The sequence below is a fragment of the Camelina sativa genome, chromosome 8 (assembly GCF_000633955.1).
Source record: "Camelina sativa cultivar DH55 chromosome 8, Cs, whole genome shotgun sequence".
NCBI classification, from domain to species: Eukaryota; Viridiplantae; Streptophyta; class Magnoliopsida; order Brassicales; family Brassicaceae; genus Camelina; species Camelina sativa.
Window position 1 is genome coordinate 5,925,514 of NC_025692.1, and position 24,824 is coordinate 5,950,337.

General features: G+C 37.8%; 7 protein-coding genes across 8 annotated transcripts in view; 3 read left to right on the plus strand and 4 right to left on the minus strand.

The window, feature by feature from the left end:
• On the minus strand, positions 1,005-5,829 carry LOC104706386 (probable anion transporter 6, chloroplastic). The gene is made up of 15 exons (XM_010422575.1): positions 5,359-5,829; positions 4,941-5,086; positions 4,745-4,844; positions 4,491-4,543; positions 4,059-4,133; positions 3,848-3,928; positions 3,608-3,654; positions 3,126-3,193; positions 2,691-2,806; positions 2,312-2,348; positions 2,098-2,193; positions 1,749-1,890; positions 1,575-1,627; positions 1,401-1,487; positions 1,005-1,322 (listed from the first exon to the last, which is right to left on the minus strand). Exons 1-15 carry the CDS (start codon positions 5,728-5,730, stop codon positions 1,218-1,220), a joined length of 1,578 nt encoding a protein of 525 aa, XP_010420877.1. The 5' UTR covers positions 5,731-5,829; the 3' UTR covers positions 1,005-1,217.
• LOC104736114 (codeine O-demethylase) lies at positions 6,639-8,187 on the plus strand. The gene is made up of 4 exons (XM_010422576.2): positions 6,639-6,988; positions 7,074-7,321; positions 7,386-7,713; positions 7,811-8,187. The coding sequence occupies exons 1-4, from the start codon at positions 6,755-6,757 to the stop codon at positions 8,045-8,047; spliced, it is 1,047 nt and encodes a 348-aa protein (XP_010420878.1). The 5' UTR covers positions 6,639-6,754; the 3' UTR covers positions 8,048-8,187.
• Positions 8,869-11,031, plus strand: LOC104706388 (monogalactosyldiacylglycerol synthase 2, chloroplastic-like). The gene is made up of 6 exons (XM_010422577.2): positions 8,869-9,341; positions 9,436-9,770; positions 9,853-10,219; positions 10,308-10,370; positions 10,490-10,564; positions 10,646-11,031. The coding sequence occupies exons 1-6, from the start codon at positions 9,018-9,020 to the stop codon at positions 10,904-10,906; spliced, it is 1,425 nt and encodes a 474-aa protein (XP_010420879.1). The 5' UTR covers positions 8,869-9,017; the 3' UTR covers positions 10,907-11,031.
• On the minus strand, positions 11,139-16,499 carry LOC104706389 (SNF2 domain-containing protein CLASSY 2-like). 2 transcript variants are annotated; one of them, XM_010422578.2, is made up of 7 exons: positions 16,390-16,499; positions 15,731-15,788; positions 15,403-15,635; positions 13,888-15,312; positions 13,657-13,794; positions 12,336-13,576; positions 11,139-12,058 (listed from the first exon to the last, which is right to left on the minus strand). In XM_010422578.2, exons 2-7 carry the CDS (start codon positions 15,777-15,779, stop codon positions 11,368-11,370), a joined length of 3,777 nt encoding a protein of 1,258 aa, XP_010420880.1. In that variant the 5' UTR covers positions 15,780-15,788; positions 16,390-16,499; the 3' UTR covers positions 11,139-11,367. The 2 variants fall into 2 exon arrangements, with proteins under 2 accessions (XP_010420880.1, XP_010420881.1); XM_010422579.2 differs by having other exon boundaries at positions 11,139-11,845; positions 12,123-13,576.
• Positions 17,743-20,003, minus strand: LOC104709245. The gene is made up of 5 exons (XM_010425892.1): positions 19,296-20,003; positions 18,967-19,146; positions 18,472-18,886; positions 17,869-18,389; positions 17,743-17,793 (listed from the first exon to the last, which is right to left on the minus strand). Exons 1-5 carry the CDS (start codon positions 20,001-20,003, stop codon positions 17,743-17,745), a joined length of 1,875 nt encoding a protein of 624 aa, XP_010424194.1.
• On the plus strand, positions 22,250-22,746 carry LOC104709247 (uncharacterized protein At4g04775-like). The gene is made up of 3 exons (XM_010425894.1): positions 22,250-22,423; positions 22,488-22,673; positions 22,738-22,746. The coding sequence occupies exons 1-3, from the start codon at positions 22,250-22,252 to the stop codon at positions 22,744-22,746; spliced, it is 369 nt and encodes a 122-aa protein (XP_010424196.1).
• Positions 23,141-24,824, minus strand: part of LOC104709248 — a 2,849-nt gene continuing 1,165 nt past the window's right edge. Inside the window, exons 2-5 of the mRNA XM_019228673.1 lie at positions 24,512-24,794; positions 24,339-24,436; positions 23,309-24,259; positions 23,141-23,221 (exon numbers count right to left, since the gene is read on the minus strand). Coding sequence (XP_019084218.1) covers positions 23,141-23,221; positions 23,309-24,259; positions 24,339-24,436; positions 24,512-24,794 — 1,413 coding nt within the window. The remainder of the gene's footprint in view (positions 23,222-23,308; positions 24,260-24,338; positions 24,437-24,511; positions 24,795-24,824) is intronic.

Sequence of the window (24,824 nt, forward strand, 5' to 3'; positions counted from 1 at the left end):
AAGTGGAGATGCGGGAATGTTTTTGGTGTTAATGGTAAGTGTCGTGATCGAGTACAATTTTTAAAAGACTTGGCCAAGGAGGTGTCGGTGGCCTCGTTGGAGACTAGCGGGTTCACACACAAACCGACACGAGTGGAGAGGTTGATCGCTTGGAAACCTCCGCGAGAGGGATGGTTAAAGTTGAATACAGATGGTGCTGCTCAAGGCACAACCGGGTTGGCCACAGCTGCTGGGGTGCTGCGTGATGAGACAGGAGGTTGGATATGTGGTTTCGCGGTGAACATAGGAATATGCTCGGCTACTTTGGCAGAGTTGTGGGGGGTATACTATGGTCTTCATACTGCTTGGGGTAAGGGAGTGTCTCGATTGGAGGTGGAGGTTGATTCTGAGGTGGTAGTCGGTTTTCTTCAGATAGGGATAAGTGCTGTGCATCCACTGTCGTTCCTGGTACGTTTGTGTCATGGCTTTATATCAAGGGACTAGAGCGTCCGTATTTCACATGTGTATAGAGAAGATAATCGTCTTGCGGATGGATTAGCTTCCTATGCTTACTCTTCATGTTTAGGTTTTCATGCTTTGGCGGTAGTTCCAAGTAGTGTTGTTTTGATTTTATCGGATGATGCTCATGGTACTACACGTTCAAGATAGATTTGTATTTAATTTTATGTTATGAATAATCATGGAAGACTTTCTCCCATCAAAAAAAAAGATAATGCTTCTCACTAGATGCAAATACACGATAATGCTAATATTATCCACTATCAATTATAAAGCTAATATTATCCTCTGATAAATCTGCTATCTGATACAAGATCCTCCTATACGATGGTATTTCATTGATTGATGATGTTAAAGATTCACCATTTTATCGTTAAATATATACTATGATAGTGACAACTGATGGATCCGGGACACAATTTAACCAAAACTAAACCAAACCGAACTTAAACCGAAATGCATCCTCAGTATATATGTACCGAAGCTAAAGAATAGCCCACAGAGAAGGTATCGAGACAGATGCACACGCTTTACCATTAACACTTTGGGTTTTTCAATTCATTTGTAACTATGCAAAAACCAGGATAAGGCAGTGAACAAAATTACCACTGCTCTTTCGTTTTTGCCAAAATTTACCATTCCTTTTACCTATACAATAATAAAAGTCTACATGTCTTTTTCTTTTCCCAAAAAAAAAAAAAAGAGTTGAAAAACAAAACCTATGAATCTTCCTTAGTGAACGTCTGAGGCTCACTGCTAGCAAATGCCAACCATACAACAGTCCCCGTTACATAGAAGAATATTGATGGCACGAATAGAGACATCTACGCATTAATCAGAACATTGAGTTACTAATTAATGAAGATTACTGAATGTCAATCAATATAAGGTTAGCAACTTACAGTCCAAGAATGGGTCGAGTCCAGGAGAAAGCCAGTTAAGGCCACACCTACAATTCCAGGTACTGCCCCCACTGTGTTGGTAAGACCCTAAAATAATAATAAATAATCACCTGACTTGTTTAGAGTTGGCATCAAACAAGGCTCATATGGTTTATGAATAAGAACTATATATACCAGAAGTATGCTTGCATATTCGGGTGAGATATCCTGATGAGTACAATAAAGTCCTGTCAAAAAACCATGGTGCTTGTCATTCCGGTGCAATAAACCCTTTCAGGTGCATCTTTTTTACATAATGTTACTTGAAGATTCTTGACGGAGGACAGAAAAATAGATATCTCCAGTTACCTGATAAAGCAAAACTTGATAGGGCCAAGCCTGCTGTCAAGATTCCTACAATTTCCCATGGTGGCAATCCAATGTCCACAGATGAAAGTGTCATGCAGATCGCTGGTGACACAAACGCAATAGTTTGACAAATCTTTCGGACCTACATGGCAATTCCCAAGGAGTTTACAAATCAAAATGACACAAGTTGATCTAGATAACTGGTGCAAAATGAGAAAAGGGAATAAAGTAAACACTTCGATAATTGCGTATAAAATAATAGATCTGCAAGAGGAGGCTTCGTGTTAAGACCCTTTTGGTTTTTTACAAGGGCTAGGTACATACAAAGAAAAGAGATGTGATTTAATACCGTGGTAGTCTCAACTCCATTTGTTATTAAGTAGTCAGCAAATTGTGAAGCAAGACTTGTCACGACAATCGAAGCTAATGGAGGAAGGATGGAAACCTGATCTTCATATCCACATATTAAATTTCATAATGTTATACCTTTGCAAAATGCAAGCTGAGCTGATTTTTTTAATACTCCAGGGAAAACAGAATATAAAAGACAGTTTTATACTTACCCAAGCAGCTTCTGTCAAATTTAGATCCAGTGCCTCACTGCATACCGGAAGTATGATCAAAATTAATCTCTTCATCAACAAAGATACAGAACAAAGAGAAAGAATACTGCTATAGCCATAACTATTTGTTTTAGAGAAACAATTTAATGTAGTTTCACCTAAATCATAGGCCCGGAGAATTTATATCAGAAAATATGAGCCATGAAACCACAAAATACATCAAGCATCAATTAGGTCTTGAAAGAAGAACACATCTTGTACAAATTAAGTTAAAAATCTTAGAATTTCAAACTGCACATAAATAGACTTTCAAACAAATGGAGCAGCTACAGCATTGCCCAGTAAAATCTTATCATGGTCAACAGGAACACGCAATTACCTGAAATAAGTAGGTAGCCAAGATAAACAGGTGTAGTGACCCCAACTTCCACAAAAGTGAGTGTATATCATCGCCCAAACAGCTGAGCTTTGGAAAAACGACTTCCATGGAATCTCCTGTAGTAAGATACCCAAAAATGAAGAATCGACTTAAAGCAAACTATAAGTTTTTGGGGTTTTAAAACCATTTTTTTTGCAGGCCATTTTGGCACCATTTTAGGGAACATGGTTTTGAACCAAGTGAATGCAACTGGAATGTAATCCTACTCCACCTTCGTGAGAGGGTTATGCAATGCTCCTATTACATATATTGCAACTACGTATTTACAGTAGAAACAGTAGGCTTGACAAAGTGAACTATCGTTAAATTCAACCTCATCAATTAGAAGTGATATAAAGACAAAGTCATACATAGGCATAACATTAGAAGACTAACCTTCAATGAGTTCCCCATCTCTTCCTGTGTAGTGTTTTCTGATTTATGCGAAGTAGAGATCTCATTACCTATCAAACAAAGGGAATCTTGATTGTAATTGGTGTTTAAATCTATGATCCAGACCATTAACTGAGAGAAGTATTAACTAATAATTATAATAGCCGGCCAATAAACAGACAACAAAAGATGATTTGACTACGTCTACATTCACAGAATTGCTTCACTCCGAGTATAGTATATGCTTCAGTTCGAGATGATATGAACTAAATAGTTGGTTAGAGAAGGATTTACAAGTATCACCTGTTACTCTTCCGTTTCACATATTGAAAAAAGAGAAACGACTTTGGGATGAATTTCACAATATAAATCTTGGACAAAACGACACAGTAAGTAAATGTGTAATAAATACAACTATGATACATCTAAGCTCCCTGTTTCAAGATGAAATTAAGTTTGAATAAGGAAAAGGAAGGAGAAACCACCTTCATATGAAACTTCTTCCTTATTAAGAAACTGAAACCCGACGAACCTTCAACATATAGGGGGAAAAATGAGAACACAGATATACTAAAATGTGATGCCGCCATGCAGGCATCATGGTACAAAGATGAAACAGATAAAAGTCAGCAATCAGTCTATTCTCATTTGATGTAGAAGAATAGTCAGAACTCAGAACACAACAATGTTCTGAAAGTGTGTAGTCAGCAATCGATTAGACTTACCAGCCAACACCAAGGAGACCAAACAAGTAAAAGACAGATTCCCAATTGAAGGTTTCGATAATGGGAGGAGCCAAGAGAAGCCTGCAGGGATAATAACGTTAGGTCCGTGCAAGTCCCAAAACTGAGAATTGGTCTTAGTTAGAGTATTATCCAAATAAAACCACATACTAATAACTTTAAGACTTTAAATATCACATCAAGAAAACCATACCCCAAAACACTTCCCAAACTCAGTCCTCCAAAAACAAAGCCTACTGCCCTTGAGCGCTCCTTAACAGGTATCGTCCTGTACCCAGCAATTGTATGGCACAATCAGGATATGAAAAAAGGGGGCTAAAAGCTATAAAGCACCCAGCCATAATTTTAAGCATCAATGGACTAAATGCATGTATACATAATTTCAACGTTAGTAAGGAAAGGGTTTTCGTAAGTAAAAAAGGACCAGTTCCCGAAATGCCCATGGGAGTCGAAAGAACAACCAGGGAAACATATGGATTTCATTAGATTCACATATCTAGATTCTGAACTACTTTTTTTTCTTTAGAAAAACAAAAAGAGAACGCTGCATAAGCAGTTAAACACATATCAGCTATATATAAGTAACTATGAGCACTCTTCAAATTTGCTCCAGATTAATACATGCCTGGCAATAAGGTCTGTCGCAGCTGATGGGGATACACCTTCTCCTATTCCCACCTGGAGTTACAAATCTCTGTGTTAAGACAAAGACATATTGTAAGGCTAGAGCAGGGTGGGGGGAAGGGGAAGGAAAGAGTTTAAGAGTGTAGTCAATTCATTACAAGTTTGAAGAAGTACGGAATTAGTAACAAAAGAATGCCTCTAAAATCAGAGTGATTGCCTTAATAAGTGATGCGATAAACATGTGAACAGGCTTACCAAAATCCGAGAAAAGATTAAACCAGGCATGAATCCAGCAAGGAGCGGAACAAGAGCTGTAGCAAAGGACCATGTAAATACACCAATCTCAAGTACTTTTCTGCATTCGGAAAAATTAATAAAAATGAAGGAATACATTGAGACAAAATCAGTCCTTACAGCAAAACTTGGAGGAGCCTAATGAAAGAAAACAAACCTGCCCCCAAAAATCTTGGAAAGCCAGCCTCCAGGCAACTGACTCAAGGCATAACCCCAAAAGAAAGATGACTGGACCAGGCCGGCCACAGACGAGCTCCACCCAAACTGGTGTGACATTGGTATTATAGCAATACTCAAGTTCACCTGCAAAATTCTCACCCACACAATATACTTTAGTCAAATGATATGGTCCTTACTCCTTACAATCATCATCTATCTCCTTCACAAATTCATCTGTTCATATCATTACCATAAATCGCCTACTAATATAAACTACGCCTTTACTTAATTGAAGTCAAAATTTACAGTTCCCTGATCATATTATCTCATGTAAGCTAACCTAAAACCATACCAGAATTGCCCATAAGAGAAAAAAAAAAATGAAATTTGTTAAAATTAAAAAAAAAAGGAGAAACCTTGTCCATATTGCAGATAACAAAGGCGAGGGAAGTAGCGCCGATAAGCTTATATCTCTGAGGTACGTTTTTCCATGGAGGCCAATTCTGTTCAGAACCCCTTTCCGTTTCCTTACTCACAATTTCGGAATCGGAACTCGGAACCGGAAGCTGAGGTTTAGGGTCTTCGATAGGATTCTTAGGAGGAAGCTTTTTGCTCTCTCTGACGCGTTCAGTACCACTGGCGGAGCACTTAACCCTTGATTTAATAAGATTGTGGTGGTGGTGATGGCGGGGGAAGATGGTGTAGAGGGAGAGGAAAGGTTGATTATGGGCGTGGATGGGAGAGGAGGAGAAGAGGTGATTGTGTGGTCTCAAGGTAAGTCTCGCCATTGTTGGTGTCAGAGAGAGAAAGAGAAAAAGCAAAATGGAGAATGAAGAAAAGATTCTGAATAGAAGAAGAAGAAGAAGAAGAAGAAGAAGAAGAAGAAGAAGAAGAGGGAGAGAGGAGGACACGGTGGAGCAGAAGAAGAAGCTTGTGTGGTTCACTGCTTCTGTATCAAAAGCTTTACTTTGCGTGATTCTCTTGTCATACTTTTTTTTTTTTTTTTCCATACGATGAGATTAAATTAGTGATTAGAAAAATGTTTATTTTCACCGGTTTGAATAATAAGATAAATACAAATATATACAATAAAAATGAATATATTGTAAATTAGATAATTAATTTTTTTAATGGTGTTCAATTCATTGACAATTCACAATATTTTGTGGTGTGAGTTTTGTTTTCAGAATTTTGAATTTTCTTTATTTTGTTTTGTTTGAATTTAAAACGTGGAAATTATAAGATTGTTTTGGTTTAAAACATGTCCAGTATACAAATACTAATAATGGGACAGTTGCTTGCTTGATATCGGCCATTCTCTTTTATTACTTGTTTCAAGTTTTCTTAATGCTACACTTGAATTTTTATCATGTTATATAGACTTATAGTTTTTTTGAAAAACAATAGGAGCAAAAGAAATTTCTACTCATGAATAAGCTTCAAAACAAAAACGGTTTACATTTCTTTTCTATATGTAATTTTTTTTTTTTTGTAGATTGATTTTTAAGTTTTTTTCTTGTTTTACAGAGATTGATTTTTTTTTTTTTTTTTTACTTTAGTTAATTCATTTATATGTTGTAAAAACAAGTCATCGAAGTTCGAAATATAACGTTATCAAAAGGCATTTTATAACTGGGCAACTTGCTTCTTCTGCATATTAAAATAGTGTTATCTTTAAAGCTTTTGGCTTTAGAAAATGCCAAACCAACGACAAAGTCAAGATCGTGTATGGATGGTCTTATTAAATAACCTCTTTCGTCCCAAAACGTTCATCAAATTCAAGATCCTCTAAAAACTCAGTAGCAAGCAACAATGGAGAAGCCAAAGTTCAAGACTGTCCAAGAAGTGGTTGCAGCCGGCGAAGGATTACCGGATAGATATCTCCAGGCATCCACCGGCGACGACGAAAGTCAACCTCTTAACGGTCCGGTTCCGGAGATGGACATTCCAGCCATCGATCTCAGTCTTCTCCTCTCTGCTTCTGAAGACGGTCGGGCAGAGTTGACTAAGCTTCACTCGGCACTCTCTACATGGGGCGTTGTTCAGGTTTGACCCTTCTTGGTTATGATGATCAGAGTCATGAAATGTTATTGAAGTTCTTGTGAAATTGATTTATTATGGATACATATAGGTGATGAATCATGGAATTACAGAAGCGTTTCTTGACAAGATTTACAAGCTAACCAAGGAGTTCTTTGCGCTTCCGACAGAAGAGAAACAGAAGTGCGCCAGAGACATTGGTAGTATGCAAGGATATGGGAACGACATGATTCTGTGGGAGGATCAAGTTCTAGATTGGATTGACCGTTTGTATATCACTACTTACCCTGAAGATCAGAGAAAACTTAAGTTCTGGCCTGAACTCCCAATCGGATTCAGGTAAAGTCATATAATACCTTACTGTTTTAACAGTTAGTCAATGTTTTGACAATCTTATCTTCAGGGAAACTTTAGATGAATACACAATGAAGCAACGGGTAGTGGTTGAGAAGTTCTTCAAGGCCATGGCTAGATCGTTGGGATTAGAAGAGAATAGCTTTCTAGACATGTATGGAGAAAGAGCTACGATGGATACAAGATTCAACATGTATCCTCCATGTCCGAGGCCGGACAAGGTTATTGGGGTTAAATCGCATGCTGATGGCTCGGCTTTTACTCTTCTCTTACCGGACAAAGATGTGGAAGGGCTTCAGTTCCTCAAAGATGGCAAGTGGTATAAAGCTCCTATAGTTAATGACACAATTCTTATCAATGTTGGAGATCAAATGGAGGTAATCAATCATGTAGAGATATATGCATATGATTTTTGAAACATTGATTGGTGTAATTTTGACATAATTTCTCTCTCTCTCTTGTGTGTGTGTTCAGATAATGAGCAATGGGATCTACAAGAGCCCGGTTCATAGGGTGGTGACTAACAAAGAAAAGGAAAGGGTATCTGTGGCAACGTTTTGTGTACCGGGTGAAGAAAAAGAGATTCAGCCTGTAGAAGGGCTTGTCTCTGAGGCAAGACCAAGATTGTATAAAACAGTTAAGAAGTACGTTGAGCTCTACTTCAAGTACTATCAACAGGGTCGAAGACCAATGGAAGCTGCGTTGATCTGAAAATACTTTTCAAAATGGTCTCTTTCGTTTCATAATCGAATTTGTTGCTTTGTTTGTTACAAGATGTAAGGCTGCATTGTGTTTCTGTTGCAATTCTAAAACAATAAAGAGAGAGTCTAAAGTGGATTTTTCCATATCAACTGCTACTTGAAAACACATTAACACTAAAACAGAGTTAACACTAAGAGGCTAATTGGTCCAGTTACATCCCATGAGAACTCTGAGACCCAACTTGGGAAGAAAACCATACAAGAGAGAATTTATATTTATAAGTATATTTATATTTATATACAGTATAAGAGTATTTTCCTATTCTTAATTAATAAGATTTCCTTTTCCGTAACGTGTGTAGACAAATATAAATGTATATATTGTGATAAATTCCCTGTTTTATTAATATCACTAAAAAATTGAATATTTGCATTATTTAGCTAAATATTATTTCTTCTCATGGCATTATTTATTATTATCATTTTTTTTTTCTTTGAGGAATTTGGTGTTTTTTCATTTTACAAAATAATGCCTATATACTTTTTCCATGAGTGCAGTAAGTCAAATTATTTTGCATAATCAATTGACTATTTTATTCTTTTTGTCAAAAATTCTAGGTTTATTTTAGGGTTTTTTCCAGGAATTGAAAACATAAATATGAACGGCCAAAAAAAAAAGGAAAAAAGTGAAAAAAATCGACGATTTCAGGGGATATTCGAATCTTTTTGCAAATGGAACAATCCAAAAAAAGAAGGCGATTCTGACGGCTGTAATGTCATCAATCATTCAAACAAAACAACCACTCTTCTCTCTGTTTCTCTCCTCTTCCATGTTTCTCTCTTACAACATCTCTCCCCTTCCCTTCACCCCTAAACCCTCTCTCTCTCTCTTTCCGGGAAAGTCTCCGTTTTGTGTGTCTCCTAAACAGCTCTCTCATCAGAGACTCGTCGTCTCTTCTCTTCATCCTCCTCTGTTCAAAATGGCGACAACCGTCATGTCCCTTGCAGAGAAAGTGCTCGAACGACTCTACGGTACTTCCAAATCAGCCGTTTCCGTAGCAGGCGGCGAAACGACGACTCAACGTCATACCCATCATCACATCCACCGTAGCAAAAGCTACGACGAAAACGACGATGATCTTTGTTACAGCGACGAGGATGAATCAGCAATGGAGCTTGTCGAGATCGGTGCTCAGAGGACGAAGAACGTCTTGATCCTCATGAGCGACACTGGTGGCGGTCACCGTGCCTCCGCTGAAGCTATCCGTGACGCTTTCAAGATCGAGTTCGGAGATAAATACAGGGTAATTAAAGAACAATGCTGACCATATTGTATAGTTTGTTCAACAAGAAAAGGAATGGTCTTTTTGATTTTTGGTGAGTGGTTTTGAATAATAGGTAATTGTGAAAGATGTGTGGAAGGAATACACAGGGTGGCCATTGAATGATATGGAGAGATCATATAAGTTTATGGTGAAGCATGTTCAGCTTTGGAAAGTTGCTTTTCACACCACATCTCCCAAATGGATCCACTCTTGTTACCTAGCAGCCATTGCTGCCTATTACGCCAAGGAAGTAGAAGCTGGTTTGATGGAGTACAAGCCCGAGATTATCATTAGTGTTCATCCTCTCATGCAACATATCCCTTTGTGGGTTCTTAAATGGCAAGAGCTACAGAAAAGAGTCCTCTTTGTCACCGTTATTACTGATCTCAACACTTGTCATCCTACTTGGTATATATTATTTGCCTTGTTTTAGTCTTTGAGAGAATATGGTAGCTGCAAAGATTTGATTTTTATCTTCTGTGTGGTTTAGGTTTCATCCGGGCGTCAATAGGTGCTATTGCCCGTCTCAAGAAGTGGCGAAAAGGGCCTTGTTTGATGGGCTGGATGAGTCTCAAGTCCGTGTCTTTGGTTTACCTGTGAGGCCATCTTTTGCACGAGCGGTTCTGGTGAAGGATGATCTAAGAAAGGAGCTTGAGATGGATCAAGATCTTCGTGCGGTTCTACTGATGGGAGGAGGGGAAGGTATGGGTCCTGTGAAAGAAACAGCCAAAGCTCTTGCGGAATCCTTGTATGATAAAGAGAACAAGAAGCCCATTGGGCAAATGGTTGTTATATGTGGACGTAACAAGAAATTGGCATCTTCGTTAGAAGCCATTGAATGGAACATTCCTGTTAAGGTATATATGATTAAACTAAACTTCTTAGGCATTATTAGAGGTTGATAGGTTTCAAGACTCGGAGATATAATAGATATTGACGTTATAGGTTAGAGGATTCGAGACTCAAATGGAAAAATGGATGGGAGCTTGTGACTGCATCATCACAAAAGTAAGAGGAACAGAACAATCCCACTCTTGTTTTAATCACCATTAACCGATATTTCTGTTTCTATGCCTACCTCTGTTCACCAAAATGTTCGTAAGCTAAATGTTGTACGAATCTTGCAGGCTGGACCGGGAACAATAGCTGAATCGCTGATTCGATCACTTCCAATCATTCTCAACGATTACATTCCTGGACAGGTCGGTTGAGACTTGTACTTTTAATGTATCTAGCTCATATATGTATAAATTCTCAAATCAATTACCTTTGAAATCAAACAGGAAAAAGGGAATGTGCCATACGTAGTGGAGAATGGTGCAGGAGTGTTCACAAGAAGTCCTAAAGAGACAGCTAGAATCGTTGGGGAATGGTTTAGCACTAAGACAGATGAGCTGGAACAAACTTCAAACAACGCACGTAAACTAGCTCAGCCTGAGGCAGTCTTCGACATTGTCAAAGACGTTAACGAGCTCTCGGAGCAACGAGGTCCTCTGGCTAATGTATCTTACACTCTTACCTCTTCCTTTGCCAGTTTAGTTTGATGTCTCACATTGTCTTATATTAACATGTCCCCTAATTAGCTCCTTCTCTGTTCTTTTATTCTTTCCATTTTTTTGTATAATTTTGTTGTTAATTAAAGTTGTATGTATTCAAAAGGTTCATGATCTCTTTGCAACATTGTTAGCCTATATTACAAAAAAATTAAGATTTAACGAGAGATTAATGTGCCAATATACTTGTTCATATAGGATAACTGCTTATATTATTTCACATTATTATTGATTTTGTCACTATTTCACAATACTTAAGACAGGCTTCTACATAAATATATGATACCTTTTCACATAATCTACTTATACATCATTAGTATATATGACACACATGAGTTCTAGAGACTTGGGATATTCAAAGCCATGGTAAAAACAGATAACTAACCTTTTTGTTTCTGTTTGCAGAAATTGCAGGCTCTTTATTTAGTTAGTATTCTTTTTCATACAACCCATCACCCTGTTGAAGCCTTCTCATTCTTCATGATCATATGGAAAGATTTGACTCTATCTTCTCCAACGATCTCTCTAAGAACATCATCTTCAATCTTCTCAGCTTGCCATAGAGACGGATCCTCAACAAACTCCTCACTGAATATCATACTTGAGACCCACTCTTTCCATGTCGTTCTCCTGTACTTGTCTTCCTCCAATGTTCCTCTGGACAAGAGCTGATAAACATAAACAACTTTCTGCTGTCCCGGTCTGAATGCACGAGCTATGGCCTGCTTTGTCTTTGAAGGGTTCCATTCTGAGTCAAGCATGATTACCCGTGAAGCAGCGGTTAGACTAATCCCTTCTGCGCAAGCTGTGATCGAGGCCAGTAGGACTCGGGATGGGTTTCCCAGTTCTTCAAATTTGTCTATCACTCTACCTCTCTCGAACAGCTCTAGATCACCGGTTAAGGTCAAGATCTCTCTGCCTCTTTGCCACCTGAAAACGTTCTCAAACAGTTCTATAAACAGACGGATTGGTGCTATGTTGTGGCAAAAGATCAAGATCTTCTCCCTCTTGACCACTCGGTAGACAAGGTTTAGCACAAACATGACTTTAGATCCTTTCTTTGCGTCGTGCTTGAATTTTTCGATCTCAACAAGTTCTTGTTGGTTGAAGAATTTTGTGCAACAGTTTGATGTCTTGATCAACCAAGGGTGNCTCGAACAGCTCTAGATCACCGGTTAAGGTCAAGATCTCTCTGCCTCTTTGCCACCTGAAAACGTTCTCAAACAGTTCTATAAACAGACGGATTGGTGCTATGTTGTGGCAAAAGATCAAGATCTTCTCCCTCTTGACCACTCGGTAGACAAGGTTTAGCACAAACATGACTTTAGATCCTTTCTTTGCGTCGTGCTTGTGTTTTTCAATCTCAACAAGTTCTTGTTGGTTGAAGAATTTTGTGCAACAGTTTGATGTCTTGATCAACCAAGGGTGTATAGCTGCCAATGTGGTCTGAAGCTCGACCTCGAGTGGATACCCGTAATGACTCTTTATTACATCCTGAAGTTTTGTGAGTATCTTATGCTGTACATCCGTCGAGTTCATCAACAATGTATAGATCTGTAGACCGGGAAGAGCATCTCCACTTCCACTTCCACTCCCTTCATAATTATCAATGAAACTATTAGTCATATTCTTCAACATATTGAGACCTTGAAGGCGTTCATCTCCCACGCTCGCATCAATCTTCTTGGCGATTATATCGATGAAGAGTTTACGTGCTCTGTTCTCCAGTAAGTGAGGCGCCTTATTCACATATTGCCTGGTCTTATATTTCTGATCTAACTCCATCAGAACCTCATGAATGAACTTTGGTCTAGCCAAACACAGTGTGTTGAAGTACTCACAGAAGTTGTTCTGAAACAAAGTACCTGAAAGAAGTATCCTTAAGTCAGTACCAACTTTCATCAAGGCCTTACGTAGTCTTGACTTGGTACTCCTTGGGTTATGTCCTTCATCAAGAACAAGAAGCCCTGGGCTCTCTCTTAGAACTTTAGCCATGTATTTCCGATGAGCAAACTTTGAGTCTTCCCTCATTAGAGTCAGAAAAGAGGTGTAACCCATTACAAGAACGCTTGGATGCGCGTGCCATTTCTGTATTTTCTCTAAGCAATCAAGAACATGCATAACATCTTTGCTTGGTTTTGGAACTCCATTGAACTGAACTGTGCTGTTGTGTTTGAAAGTAGAGTAGGTTTGTCGACCATGGATCAAATGAACCGGAACTGGGATCTCCCATTTGATGAACTCCTTGTACCAAGTGTAGAGAGTTGTTTTAGGAGCAAGAACCAAAGGTCTTTTCCCGGGGAATAGCTTCAAGTAGCTTGTGAGGAAAGCAATAATTAGGAAAGTTTTACCAGCTCCTGGTGTATGAGAGATCACACAACCACCTATCTTATCTGAAGTGGGATCCATAAGTGCGGGTTCCACAGATCCTGCTATATTTCTCCAGAGAAACTCAAAAGCCCGTTGCTGATGCATATGTAGTTTTCTCTTAAGCTGAGGTATTAATGCCCAAACGTTGTCACTTTCTTCAGCCGCAAGCAATTCCGAAGAATCAATTGACATAGTGAAATCTTCTCTCTCAGCTTCTTTGTGGCCTAATTTAGTCTTTAGGTCATGCTCTTCGATCTGCTTAGTCTCTATGGTCCATTTCTTATGTTCCGCCTGTTTAAACCAAACCATGGTATACAATCAATTAAAAGCAAAGTAACATTATACATTTGTAAGTTGTGAGTTTCACTTACAAATGGTGCAGAAACATGTTTTATCTCAGTTCCTACATGACCACATAACCTACAACACAGCCCGATTTCTTCGTCCAGCCTATATTCGTGCTCACAACCGCTTCTCGCCATTTCAAAAGCCTTGTTGTCCACTCTTGCCTAGAGATTTTGATACACCCCACAACAATGGAATTAGCGGGCACATATGCTTGCATAGGTTTGGAATATGAGATGTTTCAAAGAGAAGTATACCTCGCTGTCATCAAGAATGTAAGAAGAAGCTAAGCAGAGTTCCATTTCTCTCCATAACATTTTGTTCTCTGAAGTCTCTCCTTCATCATCCTCATTAGAGGTCTGTTCCATATCCCCGTACAATTTAGATACGAAATTTGTCTTCTTTAACTCCTCCCACTGTTCAACAACACTGGTGGGCTCGTCCTTGGCTGCAATTGTTACCTCAATGTTGTTCATGTATGTATCTATCAGCTTATTATATGCACCTGCACTCAATGTTACTTTCTTAAAGACCCGTGGACGTTCCTCAGAATCCTCAGTTTTTGAAACAACTGACCGCGATGGTCGAGATATTCGTTTTTTAACCGACTTCACATGGTTAGGACCTTTCCAACACAGATCAGCTTCCATCATCTCTTCCATTTCCGTCATTTTGTTCCCGTACTTCACAGCTTTACTTCGGTACTTATCAATCTCATCAAAGTACTGGCTTCTTGAGAAGCTGCCACCCCCACTCAACAATTTAGGATCAAGACCAAACCGTTCCAACGGTATAGGCTCAAATACAGGAGTGAAAGGAATAACAGAAATCTCGGAGTTCCGCTCTTTTCGACCAAGTCCATTTCCTTTCCTCTTCTTCACCAAAACAGTCTCGTCTCTACGAACTTTTGGTATATCTTCTTGAGAATTAGTTATTTTTTTCTTGAACAAACATGACAATGGTACATACAACTCATCATTAGTATCACCATCTTCTTCGACCTCACTCTCCACATTAACAACATTCCATTTATCATACCGGCAGTATGGCATCATCCGCACCCAACCGTCAACTGTTTCTGGCTGATAATCACATCCAGTATATCTATCAGGTCTCACTTTCCTTCTCTTGGACCGACGCATTTCCACTACCTCGTCTTCTTCAGGATAACAATCAGTTTCTTGCTTTATTTCAGGATCTTGAGAATCATCGACTATATCAGCTGGATTAAACTGAACCACTTTTGACAACGAGACACCGTCTTCAAAAGTAATATTCATCGAACTCATAGAACTGCTACAGCCTTCATCTGTTATAATCTGATATACCATTTTGGTTTGCACTGTCCTAATGTGAAACACAATGCTTTTTGTAAATGAAGTAACAGCCAACCACGAAAGATCCGGCAAGAACTTTCCCAACGACAGTCTTGTTCTTGTCAACGAAGTGCAGTCCTCAGAGAACTTCCACCTGTAGTACTGATCAGTAATTTGTTCCTTGTAAAACTTCTGGAGAATAGAGATTTGGTTTAGACCGATGACCACAGAATCTTTATTGATTCTTTGTTTATCAGAAGCAATGCAGCCTTGGTCTATGTAAATTCTAACATTGATCTTGCAAGAGCATTTAGACTGATCATGAGGCTTCCTCTCTATAGAAACTATCCTCGCATCAACCCAAACCTGTGCAAGAAACAGATGCAGAGTGTTTTTATGAGTTCGAAGATGCTAGAAAAAAAGAATTCAAGCAATTGCGGATACATATATATATACCGGTTCCAAGTCATCCTCATGGAGAGGATAGAGAACACAAACATCGATGTCAGGCCTAAGGAAACAGATACAGTCGGTCAATGTCGCCTTTCTTGATCTGAGACGAAGCCTTTGGAACGGACGTATATCTTCCAACACATAACCATTCTCTAATAGACGTATTGCCATCTTTCCATCTTCGATTCTTATGTGTTCCACAGCCTTCCATGTACCCGAGCAGAAGAACTCGAAAGCTAAGAGTAAAAACCGATATATTAAGTCAAAAACATTGTTCTCCTATATTCAAAGTAAGAAACTGTTATAAGAGGGAAAATTAAACGACACTTACGGCATGGATCAAAGGGATGCTTCAAACCATAGAAACGTCTTTTCTTCATCTTTATAATCTTTTGGATCAGTCAACCAACCACACAAGTAAAACCAAAACCCAAAAGTCAGATGCATATTTTTCATAGCAATAGTAACTCCAAGATCAGCAGAAAAGGACATAACAGAGTGCTCTGCTCATTTGATTAAGGGAAAGGCTAAGTGCAGCTGTGCATGTAATTAAAATTTGGTTATAATAAATTTATAATAATGCCTCTATCTTTCCAAATTACTAAGAACGAAGTCTAATCTCAAATGCACACAAGCAACTCTGTAAATATGACAAATTTTAACGTTAAGAATCCAAAAAGTCCACAAATTTTAGCATTTGTTATTTTAGGTAAAGAACAAAACCCAAATATTTTCCTGGATCACAGAGCCTAAAAGCATCGTTATCACTGCAATTAAAAAGGTAAAAATAAATAAATTATAAAAAAATGTAACAATTCCCCTATGATCAACAAAACCCAGATATTTCAAGAAACAAAAACAGTGAAGGTGATGATTTTGGAAGCAAAACGATCATGATCTAGACAGCAGAACCTTAAAGCCCAAGCAGCAACAAGAGACTCAGATTGAAGTCAAGAAAAGATGATCGGAGAAGAGAGTTAGTGAGTGGACCTTGGAAACAAAACCAGATTGTGCAGTGAAAATGGAGAGAACAAGAGAGATAATTTACTGTTCCATGATTGGTAAAAAATATGTAGAGGAAAAAAGGACGGAGAGCTCAATACAACACACTACTAGTTATATCAAAATCTTGGCCACTGTGAAGATGTTAATTTTACATTATATATTGTACCAAGATTTCCATATAGGACCGACGTACTATTTCCCCCTCGGAACTATCATATCTTGCCAGTTCCCCATCGATCTTCGATATCTTACCAGTTCTCCTTCAGACTTATATTCTCCGCTTATTTCCCTCGAATCCATACTTCTACGCCTATTTCCCCATCAAACTTGATTTACTCGGTTTTAGTACAAAACCCGATAGAAACCCATGTTAAACCGGTATGAAACCAATTTAGAATCCGGGTAACATATACAACCCGATCCGACTTCTTCTTCTTCTATTTTAAAACGAGAAACCCCAAATTGGCAACTAAGAACCCTAAAAATCGAAATTGAAAAGGAAATCTCTCTCTATTTCTCTCAAAATCATGAGCAATGTCTCTGGATCTTCGAGCGGTTCGACAAATGTCCGCGAAAGAGGAAGAGTTGTCGGTGTGGAGAAGCAATTGTGGCCAAAACTTCCAAATCCGACCATAACCCAAATCGGCGATACTTTCGTTGTGTATATGCAGCTGGAAATAAGGTAATATGAAGAATGACATTCAAGTTTATGGTCTAGCTTGTTATTAACTCGGTTCTAAATGATAACCAAATCAATTGTCTATGGTAGCTTATGAATGACAATCACGTTTTCAAGTGGGTCGATGAGACTTTGTTGGATGAGGTGGAAACAATGAAAGAGTTCATATCAGAGACAATGAAGGTTGAGAAGAAGATGCAAATGGAGCTGCAAATGGAGCTTGAGAAGAAGATGGAAATGGAACTTGAGAAAGAGATATTTGAGAGGATTGAAGATGTAAAAGCTAAATTCAAATCAAAGATGAATAGGATGATAATTGTTTTAGTATTTGGTTGTATGATCATCTTTGGTCTAGTTAAGCTAATATGATGACATTGTAAGTTGTTAAGGTTCAATGTTAAGCTAATATGATGACATTGCAAGTTGTTAAGGTTCAATGTTAAGCTAATTTGGTAAAATTGTTGAAAAGAGATGTTAGAATTGTTCAAAGGAGACCATACAAATTTGTTCAAAAGAGTAGAACATCAAAGCTTAATAAGGTTCAAAAGACAGATAGACCATACTAAGGCAGAACAACATATGTTCTGAAACAGGTCATAATACCAAAAAAAAAAAACACTGCGCCTTGTGCTAATCCTCCACATTACTTCATCCATCAATTACTTCTCTTGAGTAAGAAAACCTTGAGTAGATTCCACTTGAGTTCCACCCTACAAATTTAATCAAATATCAGAATCAATTGAGTGAAACAAAGAACAACCATCACATTAGAAAGTATAACTAACCTGTGTTGTATTCTTCTTATTCTTCTTCTTCTGGTGGTACCTACAATTATGATCAGCTGCACCACATATCCCACAATGCATGATTCTCTTCTTTTGTTTTGGTTTCTTCTTGGTAGGTGACTCATGAGCACCTTTCTTCCTCTTCTTGTCTACCTTTTCATCATCCGGCCTTGGTGGTGGATGCACACTTTCACCACCAGTGCCAGGCCAATAGCGTGGACCTCTTTGTGGAACAATCCCCTCCGTGTAATTCTCCTTCCACTTGAAAGTTCGGAACCATTCACGCACGTAGTCTTCAGCTTCCAATGTCTTCTTGAGTATCAGTCCGTAAGCATGTTCACAGGGGATTCCACATATCTGAAACTTCATGCAGGTACAAGTCCTTTCATTCAAATTGACTCTGTGTTTGTCATATCCCAGGTAAACTTCATAAGCTCCATTTGTGCTGGGATGTACAAAGCACAGAGAAGCTGCCTTATGCTCTTCACCCAAGAAACGTTTCACATATGGAGTGCATATCCCTGAAAAATACATGAATACACATTAAACTTTTGAATTCAATACAAAATAAATGAAAGATAAAAGAAATGTAATGTTACTAACCTTCGTGTGAATGAGAAAGTGCAGACCGCTTAGCAATCCGAACCATTGCAAGCCTTCGAACAGCCTCCAGCATGGCCACAAATGGCTTCTCTCTTGCCTTGTTGATTGTACTAGTGAAGGACTCCACAGAGTTGTTTTCCACATCCTCATAGTAGCTGCCAATCTTGTGGAACGCCCTACACCAAGTCTTTGGTTTAGTCTTCATAACATCTTCATATAGGGAACTGTCGTATGCATGTATCCTCTCCAAACTCTCTTCATAGTCTTTACTATTGTAGCACCAAGCTAGATCCCAGAGTAGTTTCTTCAGCCGCTTCTTATTCGGATGAATCTTCTTTAGATTACCATAAATGTGCCTAACACATTTTCGATGCTCAATCTTTAGTAACTCTAACTCAACAACTTTAATCAAACCCTGAAACAAAGAAAACATAATTAACTTGTTGTCGATGCAACCTTTATCAAAACATAAAACATATCAAATCACATTCTAACCTTTTGTCGATCAGACACCATAATGTAACCATCCCCATCACCTAACTCCAAGTCGATCTTCAGCCTATTCCCAAACCATGACCAATTATCTGTGTTCTCAACTTGAACAACACACCAAGCTATTGCGTAGATAGCATTGTCAGCATCTCTTCCTAAAGCAACCAGAAGCTGTCCCTTGATCTTTTCTTTCAAGAAACAACCATTAACTCATATAAGTGGCCTGCAGGATTTTTTCCATGTTCTCCTAAGAACATCAAAGCATACATAGAATCGCTTAAACACATCCTGTACAGCCTCGTTCTTCATCGTTTCAACCTCTACAACAGAACCTTGATTTGCTTCCAATATCTCGCCTCATAATCTCTGAGCCGCTCAAATTGAGTGTCATATTCAAGCTCTATCCATCCCAATGCCTTTCTCCTAGCAGCATGACATTGACCTCTAGTAACTGATATCTTCCACTTCTCCATTATAGTCTGCTCCATCTTCAAAGGCATGTAATAATCTGGTTCTTCTCTTATCTTATCCAGAAACAACCTAGCTATCACTGGCGTCTTAAACATTTCACACTCTCCATTAGGTACACAAATATGCTTCTTCGTGTACAATGTAATCCTCCACATCGACTCATTGTGCAGACATGCCGCATAAAATTTCCACATACATTTCCCCTTAGCACCAACACACTTAAAACCGATTCTATCTCTATCGTACCTATATTGCTTCAGGTTACAACCGGATACAAGTGCGTAGTCGAGAACACACTCCTGAAAAGCGATTCCATTGTAGAAGCTTTGCCCTTTGTACATTGAACCATCACCACGAACGATGGGAGTCCCCCTTCTCGCAGCACCACTACGAACATGTTCCTCATCCTCATCATCACTTTCTGGGTACACGTTATGACGAATCGATTCCTCGGCTTCAGTAAAATCTGTCGCCATCTTGTCGATATGAAACTCATCCCGATCCTCAGCTTCTGCGTCGAAATCTACTCCAGGAGGCGGATTAGGAACGGGAACTAACGCCATCGCCATCGCAACCGCCGAGAAGAAACGATTTCGGGAATTTAGGGTTCGTCGAGAGGGCATAGGGGAAAAATCGATTTGGGGATTTTATGATTTTTAGGTTTCCTTAGGTTTAGTTATCTAATCGGATTGTAATTGGGTTGTAATCCGGTTTAATGTGGTTTAATATGGTTTCATTTGGTTATTAAGGTTCAGAAGGTGGTTAAACAAAACAGTAAACCATTATAACCAACACGATGGGGAAACGATATGAGTAAATCATGTTCGATGGAGAAATAGGCGTAGAAGTATGGATTCGAGGGGAAATAAGCGGAGAATATAAGTTCGAAGGAGAACTGGTAAGATATCAAAGATCGATGGGGAACTGGCAATATATGATAGTTCCGAGGGGAAATAGTACGTCGGTCCATATATTTGTTATGCTAGTATCTATCTTAACATTTTTGAATACATTTTTGTGCCATCATTTTTTTTCTTTGTATCCAAACAAGTCCCAACTAAATTCTCTACAATCTTTACAACCAAACACAATCATTTCCTTATTTGATAATATTGATTTCAAATTTCCTAAAATCAATTTACCTAATTTAAATCAATATGTTAGATAAAAATATAATTCTCCTTTCATTTTTATTTAATCTTATATTTAATTATTTTAATTACTATTTATTACATAAAGTTAATAAAATTTTAGATTTTTTAGCATATAATGTGATTTGAATTTTTATAAACGGATATATATTAAAAATTGTCTTAGGATATTTGTAACCAAACAAGTATATCTACATTTAGAGCTCGAAATACATTTTTGGAGTACAATATGGTGCCATCACTTTTTGCCAACTTCGGGTCGGGTTTTTAACTAAAATTATAACCGATTCAATTATCAGGATCCTCCTTAAGATTACCGAATATTTTGAGCCGGTTTTTAATCCATAGCGTACTTATTTACATCCAATTAATGTCAATTAATGCCCATTGTATCTTAGGAAATATCTAATTTGCATGCCGAATTTTTAGGGCTGAGTTTGACAAAAAGAATTGATAACCCAGATTATGTAATCACATCCTCTTAACCACTTCCTTATAATATAGCAACTAATTCAAGATGAATACATCTTAGAAAATATCTAATTTGCGTTTAATAAACGATTACATATTTGGTAAGATCTTATAAGCTTTAATTGTACACTATTATTCCAATTATATCAGTTGAGAATCATAATAAGAATATGCCAGATCATTCATTCATAAATCATAACTAACAAATCGTAAGATGTATATTCTTAACTTATGAATCAAGAGTTTCTACAAAACTCTACCTACAGCTGTTAACAGTATATATATATAGATGCAATTCACCATCGACTACAAGCACCTCTAAACTTTTACAATATCATATCAACAAAATAATAGACCCGTGGTGTACCACGGGGTAAAACCTAGTGTTATGTTAATTGGGAAGTACAAATATGAAACTAACTTTCAAATGTGTAAAAAAATTACATTCAATTGCCAATAAAAAATTTAATTTTATTAAGATTAATTAATTAATTAAATAAAAATAAGAAAACGCTGACAGATCAAAAATAAAAAAAAAATCTATTCAAATCAAAACTAATTTGTATTTGAAAAAAAATAAAAAAATTAACAGCTAAGTTTTTTAAAATACAGATAATTATTAGTTAAAAAAATTATTTTCTCTCTCTAATAAAATTATGGACAAAAATTACTAAATTTTTTAAAAAAATATAAACCAATCAGAATTTCAACTAAGATTTTATATCCAAATAGACAATAAAATTATTTTTAATAACAAGATTTCGAAGTTGTTAATAAGATTTCAAATTATGATTTTACTATCATCTTTCTTTTATTTTATTTTATTTCAAAATAACTTTTTAAAAGAAGGAAAAACGACCTGTACTCCCCCAGAAACTTTCATATAGCACCACATCCACCCAGTTTTTAAACTTCGATCTCTGTCCCCCCAATTCGTAAGTTTCAGTCCAGTATCCCCCTAATTGTAAAGTTCGAAACCCATGTCCCCATAGAATGCTAAAATTGTGGTTTATCACATAAAACTAATGCGATACCAAAAACCAAAAACGGTAAACCGAATTGAGACCCGGTTAGTATTATTCACGACCGGATTAGAGTTATTCACATCTCGAAATATATACCCGTTGAGAAGAATCCCGAAATTAAAAAAATTAAGAACCCTAGTTTTCAATTTTGCTCTCCTTTGCTCTGCTATGAGTAATTCATCTGGAGCTTCGAGTGGAACATCCAATGTACAACAGAGAAGAAGAGTTGTGGGTGTACCGAAGACGTGTTGGTGTGGAGCTAGTATCGTGGCATTGATTTCAAAGTCCGCTGCCAATCCATACCGCAGTTACTATCGTTGTGGTTATGCTGCATCACTTAAGGTAATGTGTTTGATTTTTGGTTTGTTTCTAGCAAAATTTCACTCTAATTCTATGTGTTTTGTAGCTCATTGATGATAACCACAATTTCAAGTGGGTTGACGAAGCATTGTTGGATGAGATCGAGAGATTGGCTGTCAGAATGGCTGTACTTGAACAAACAGTGTCCCAGATTACAACAGAGAGTATGGATCACCAAAAGATAGTTTTTGAGAGGATGCAAATGAAGCTAGAGAAAGAGATTTTTGAGAGGGTAGAAGAAGAACTGTTGGAAACCAAAACAAATCTGAAGAAAATAATGATTGTTGTAATTGTAGGTTGTATGATCTTGGTTTGAGTAAAGTGATAGTTTGATTGGCTTTTAGTTGTTGGTTTTGTTATGTATTGTGTTGTTGTTATGTTCTTCTTGTTGTGTCCTCTTTTATGTGTTATGATATGTTTATTGTCATCTTGTTATTAACCTTTTTTAGAAAGGAGATACCAAAATAAGAAGAAACAAAATAACAAAAAACAGATGGGAAACCAATACATAAGAGAGTTAAACATCCTAAAACCAACACATAAGCCGAGTTAATAACATCCTAAAACAGAGACAATTATGCATCACTGGTTCAAACCCAATTACATTAGCCGATTTAAATACCCTAATCAGATGGGAAAACAAAAACCAAACCCATCCAACAGTTTCTAATCCTTCATCCTTCCTTCATTCTTGATAGATCATCCTTGAGACATCACAACTCCTTGAGACTGTTCCACTTGAGTGCCTTGAGTACCTAGAGCAGTCTCTGGTTCAAATGTCTAAGACACAAGATGAAGCAAAATAAAGGTCAGTTTCACATAATATTGAAGATGAAGCATAGTAGATAGAAAACTACACATACTAACCTGTTTAGAAGACTTCTTCTTCGAGTGAAACCTAGAATTGTGACCAGCTTCACCACATATACCACAATGCATTATCCTTTTGAACTGTTTAGGTGCCTTTTTTGAAGGAGACTCATTTGGTCCTCTTTTCCTCTTTTTGTCCTTCTTACTCTCCTTTCCTTTCTTCCTCCCAGGCTGCGGTGGTGATGGTGGTCTATGCACATTAGGGAGGTTGGTAGATGGCCAATAAGCAGGTCCTCTTTGTGGAACAAGGCCTTCTGTGTAGTTCCTCCTCCACATAGGTGTCCGAAACCAGAAACACACATAGTCTTCAACCTCAAACTTCCTATTAATCATGACTCCATAAGCATACTCACAAGGAATGCCACAGATTTGCCATTTCTGACAAGTGCAAGTCCTCTCAGTCAAGCTTACCCAATGAGAAACTCCACTAAGTGTAGCTTTGTAACTGTCGTTTGTGCTCCTTCTTATCTGGCATTCTGAAGCTTTCTCAATTTCTTTGGCAAGGAACTTAGACACATATGGCGTGCATCTCCCATTGTGATCATGAGATTCGGCAGATCTCTTCGCAATCCTGACCATCGCAAGTCTCCTTATGGTCTCAAGCATTGGCACAAATGCTTTGTCCCTTGCTTTCAAAATGGAGTTGTTGAATGACTCGACTGAGTTATTCTCAACATCTTCATAGAAGTTCCCTTGCTTGTAGAACGCCCTGCACCAAGTTTTTGGTTTCGACTTTACAACATCACGCCAGACATTCTCACTGTAGTTTTGAAGCTTGATCATGTTTGCTTCAAAATCCTTCTCATTGTAGCTCCATGCAATATACCAGACATACTTCTTCATCTCTTTATCTTTCCCATGACTTTTCTTCAAGTTGCCATAAATGTGTCGGACACACATTCTATGCTCAACCTTTGGTAGCTCTAACTCAACAGCTCGGATGAGTCCCTGAAAAAAAAAGCAAGAGGTTAATAACTGAATAAATACAACACATTACCAATGAACCCAAAATCAGAATGTTTATTACCTTTTGGCGATGAGAGACTATGATATAACCATCACCATCCATTAGTCCCAAATCAGCCTTGATCTTCCTCACAAACCACAACCAATTTAATATGTTTTCTACTTGTACACACCCCCATGCTATTGGTTAGATAGCATTATCTGAATCTCTACCTAAAGCAACCAACAACTGACCTTTAACTTTACCTTTTATAAAGGTTCCATCTAAACCTATTAGTGGCCTACAAGTATCTTTCCATGTTCTCTTGAGCACATCAAAGCAGACATAGAAACTGTTGAACACCTCTTCTCCTGCATCGTTAGTCACAATGTTAACTTCAACAGTTGAATTTTGGTTTGATTCTCGTATCTCAGCCGCATAATCTTGGAGCCTTGCAAACTGCTCATCATACTCTTTCTCAATCCATCTCAATGCTTTATTCCTTGCAGCTTGACATTGAGGCCTGGATACAGTGATCTTCCATTTCGCTTTAATGGTTTGTTCTAT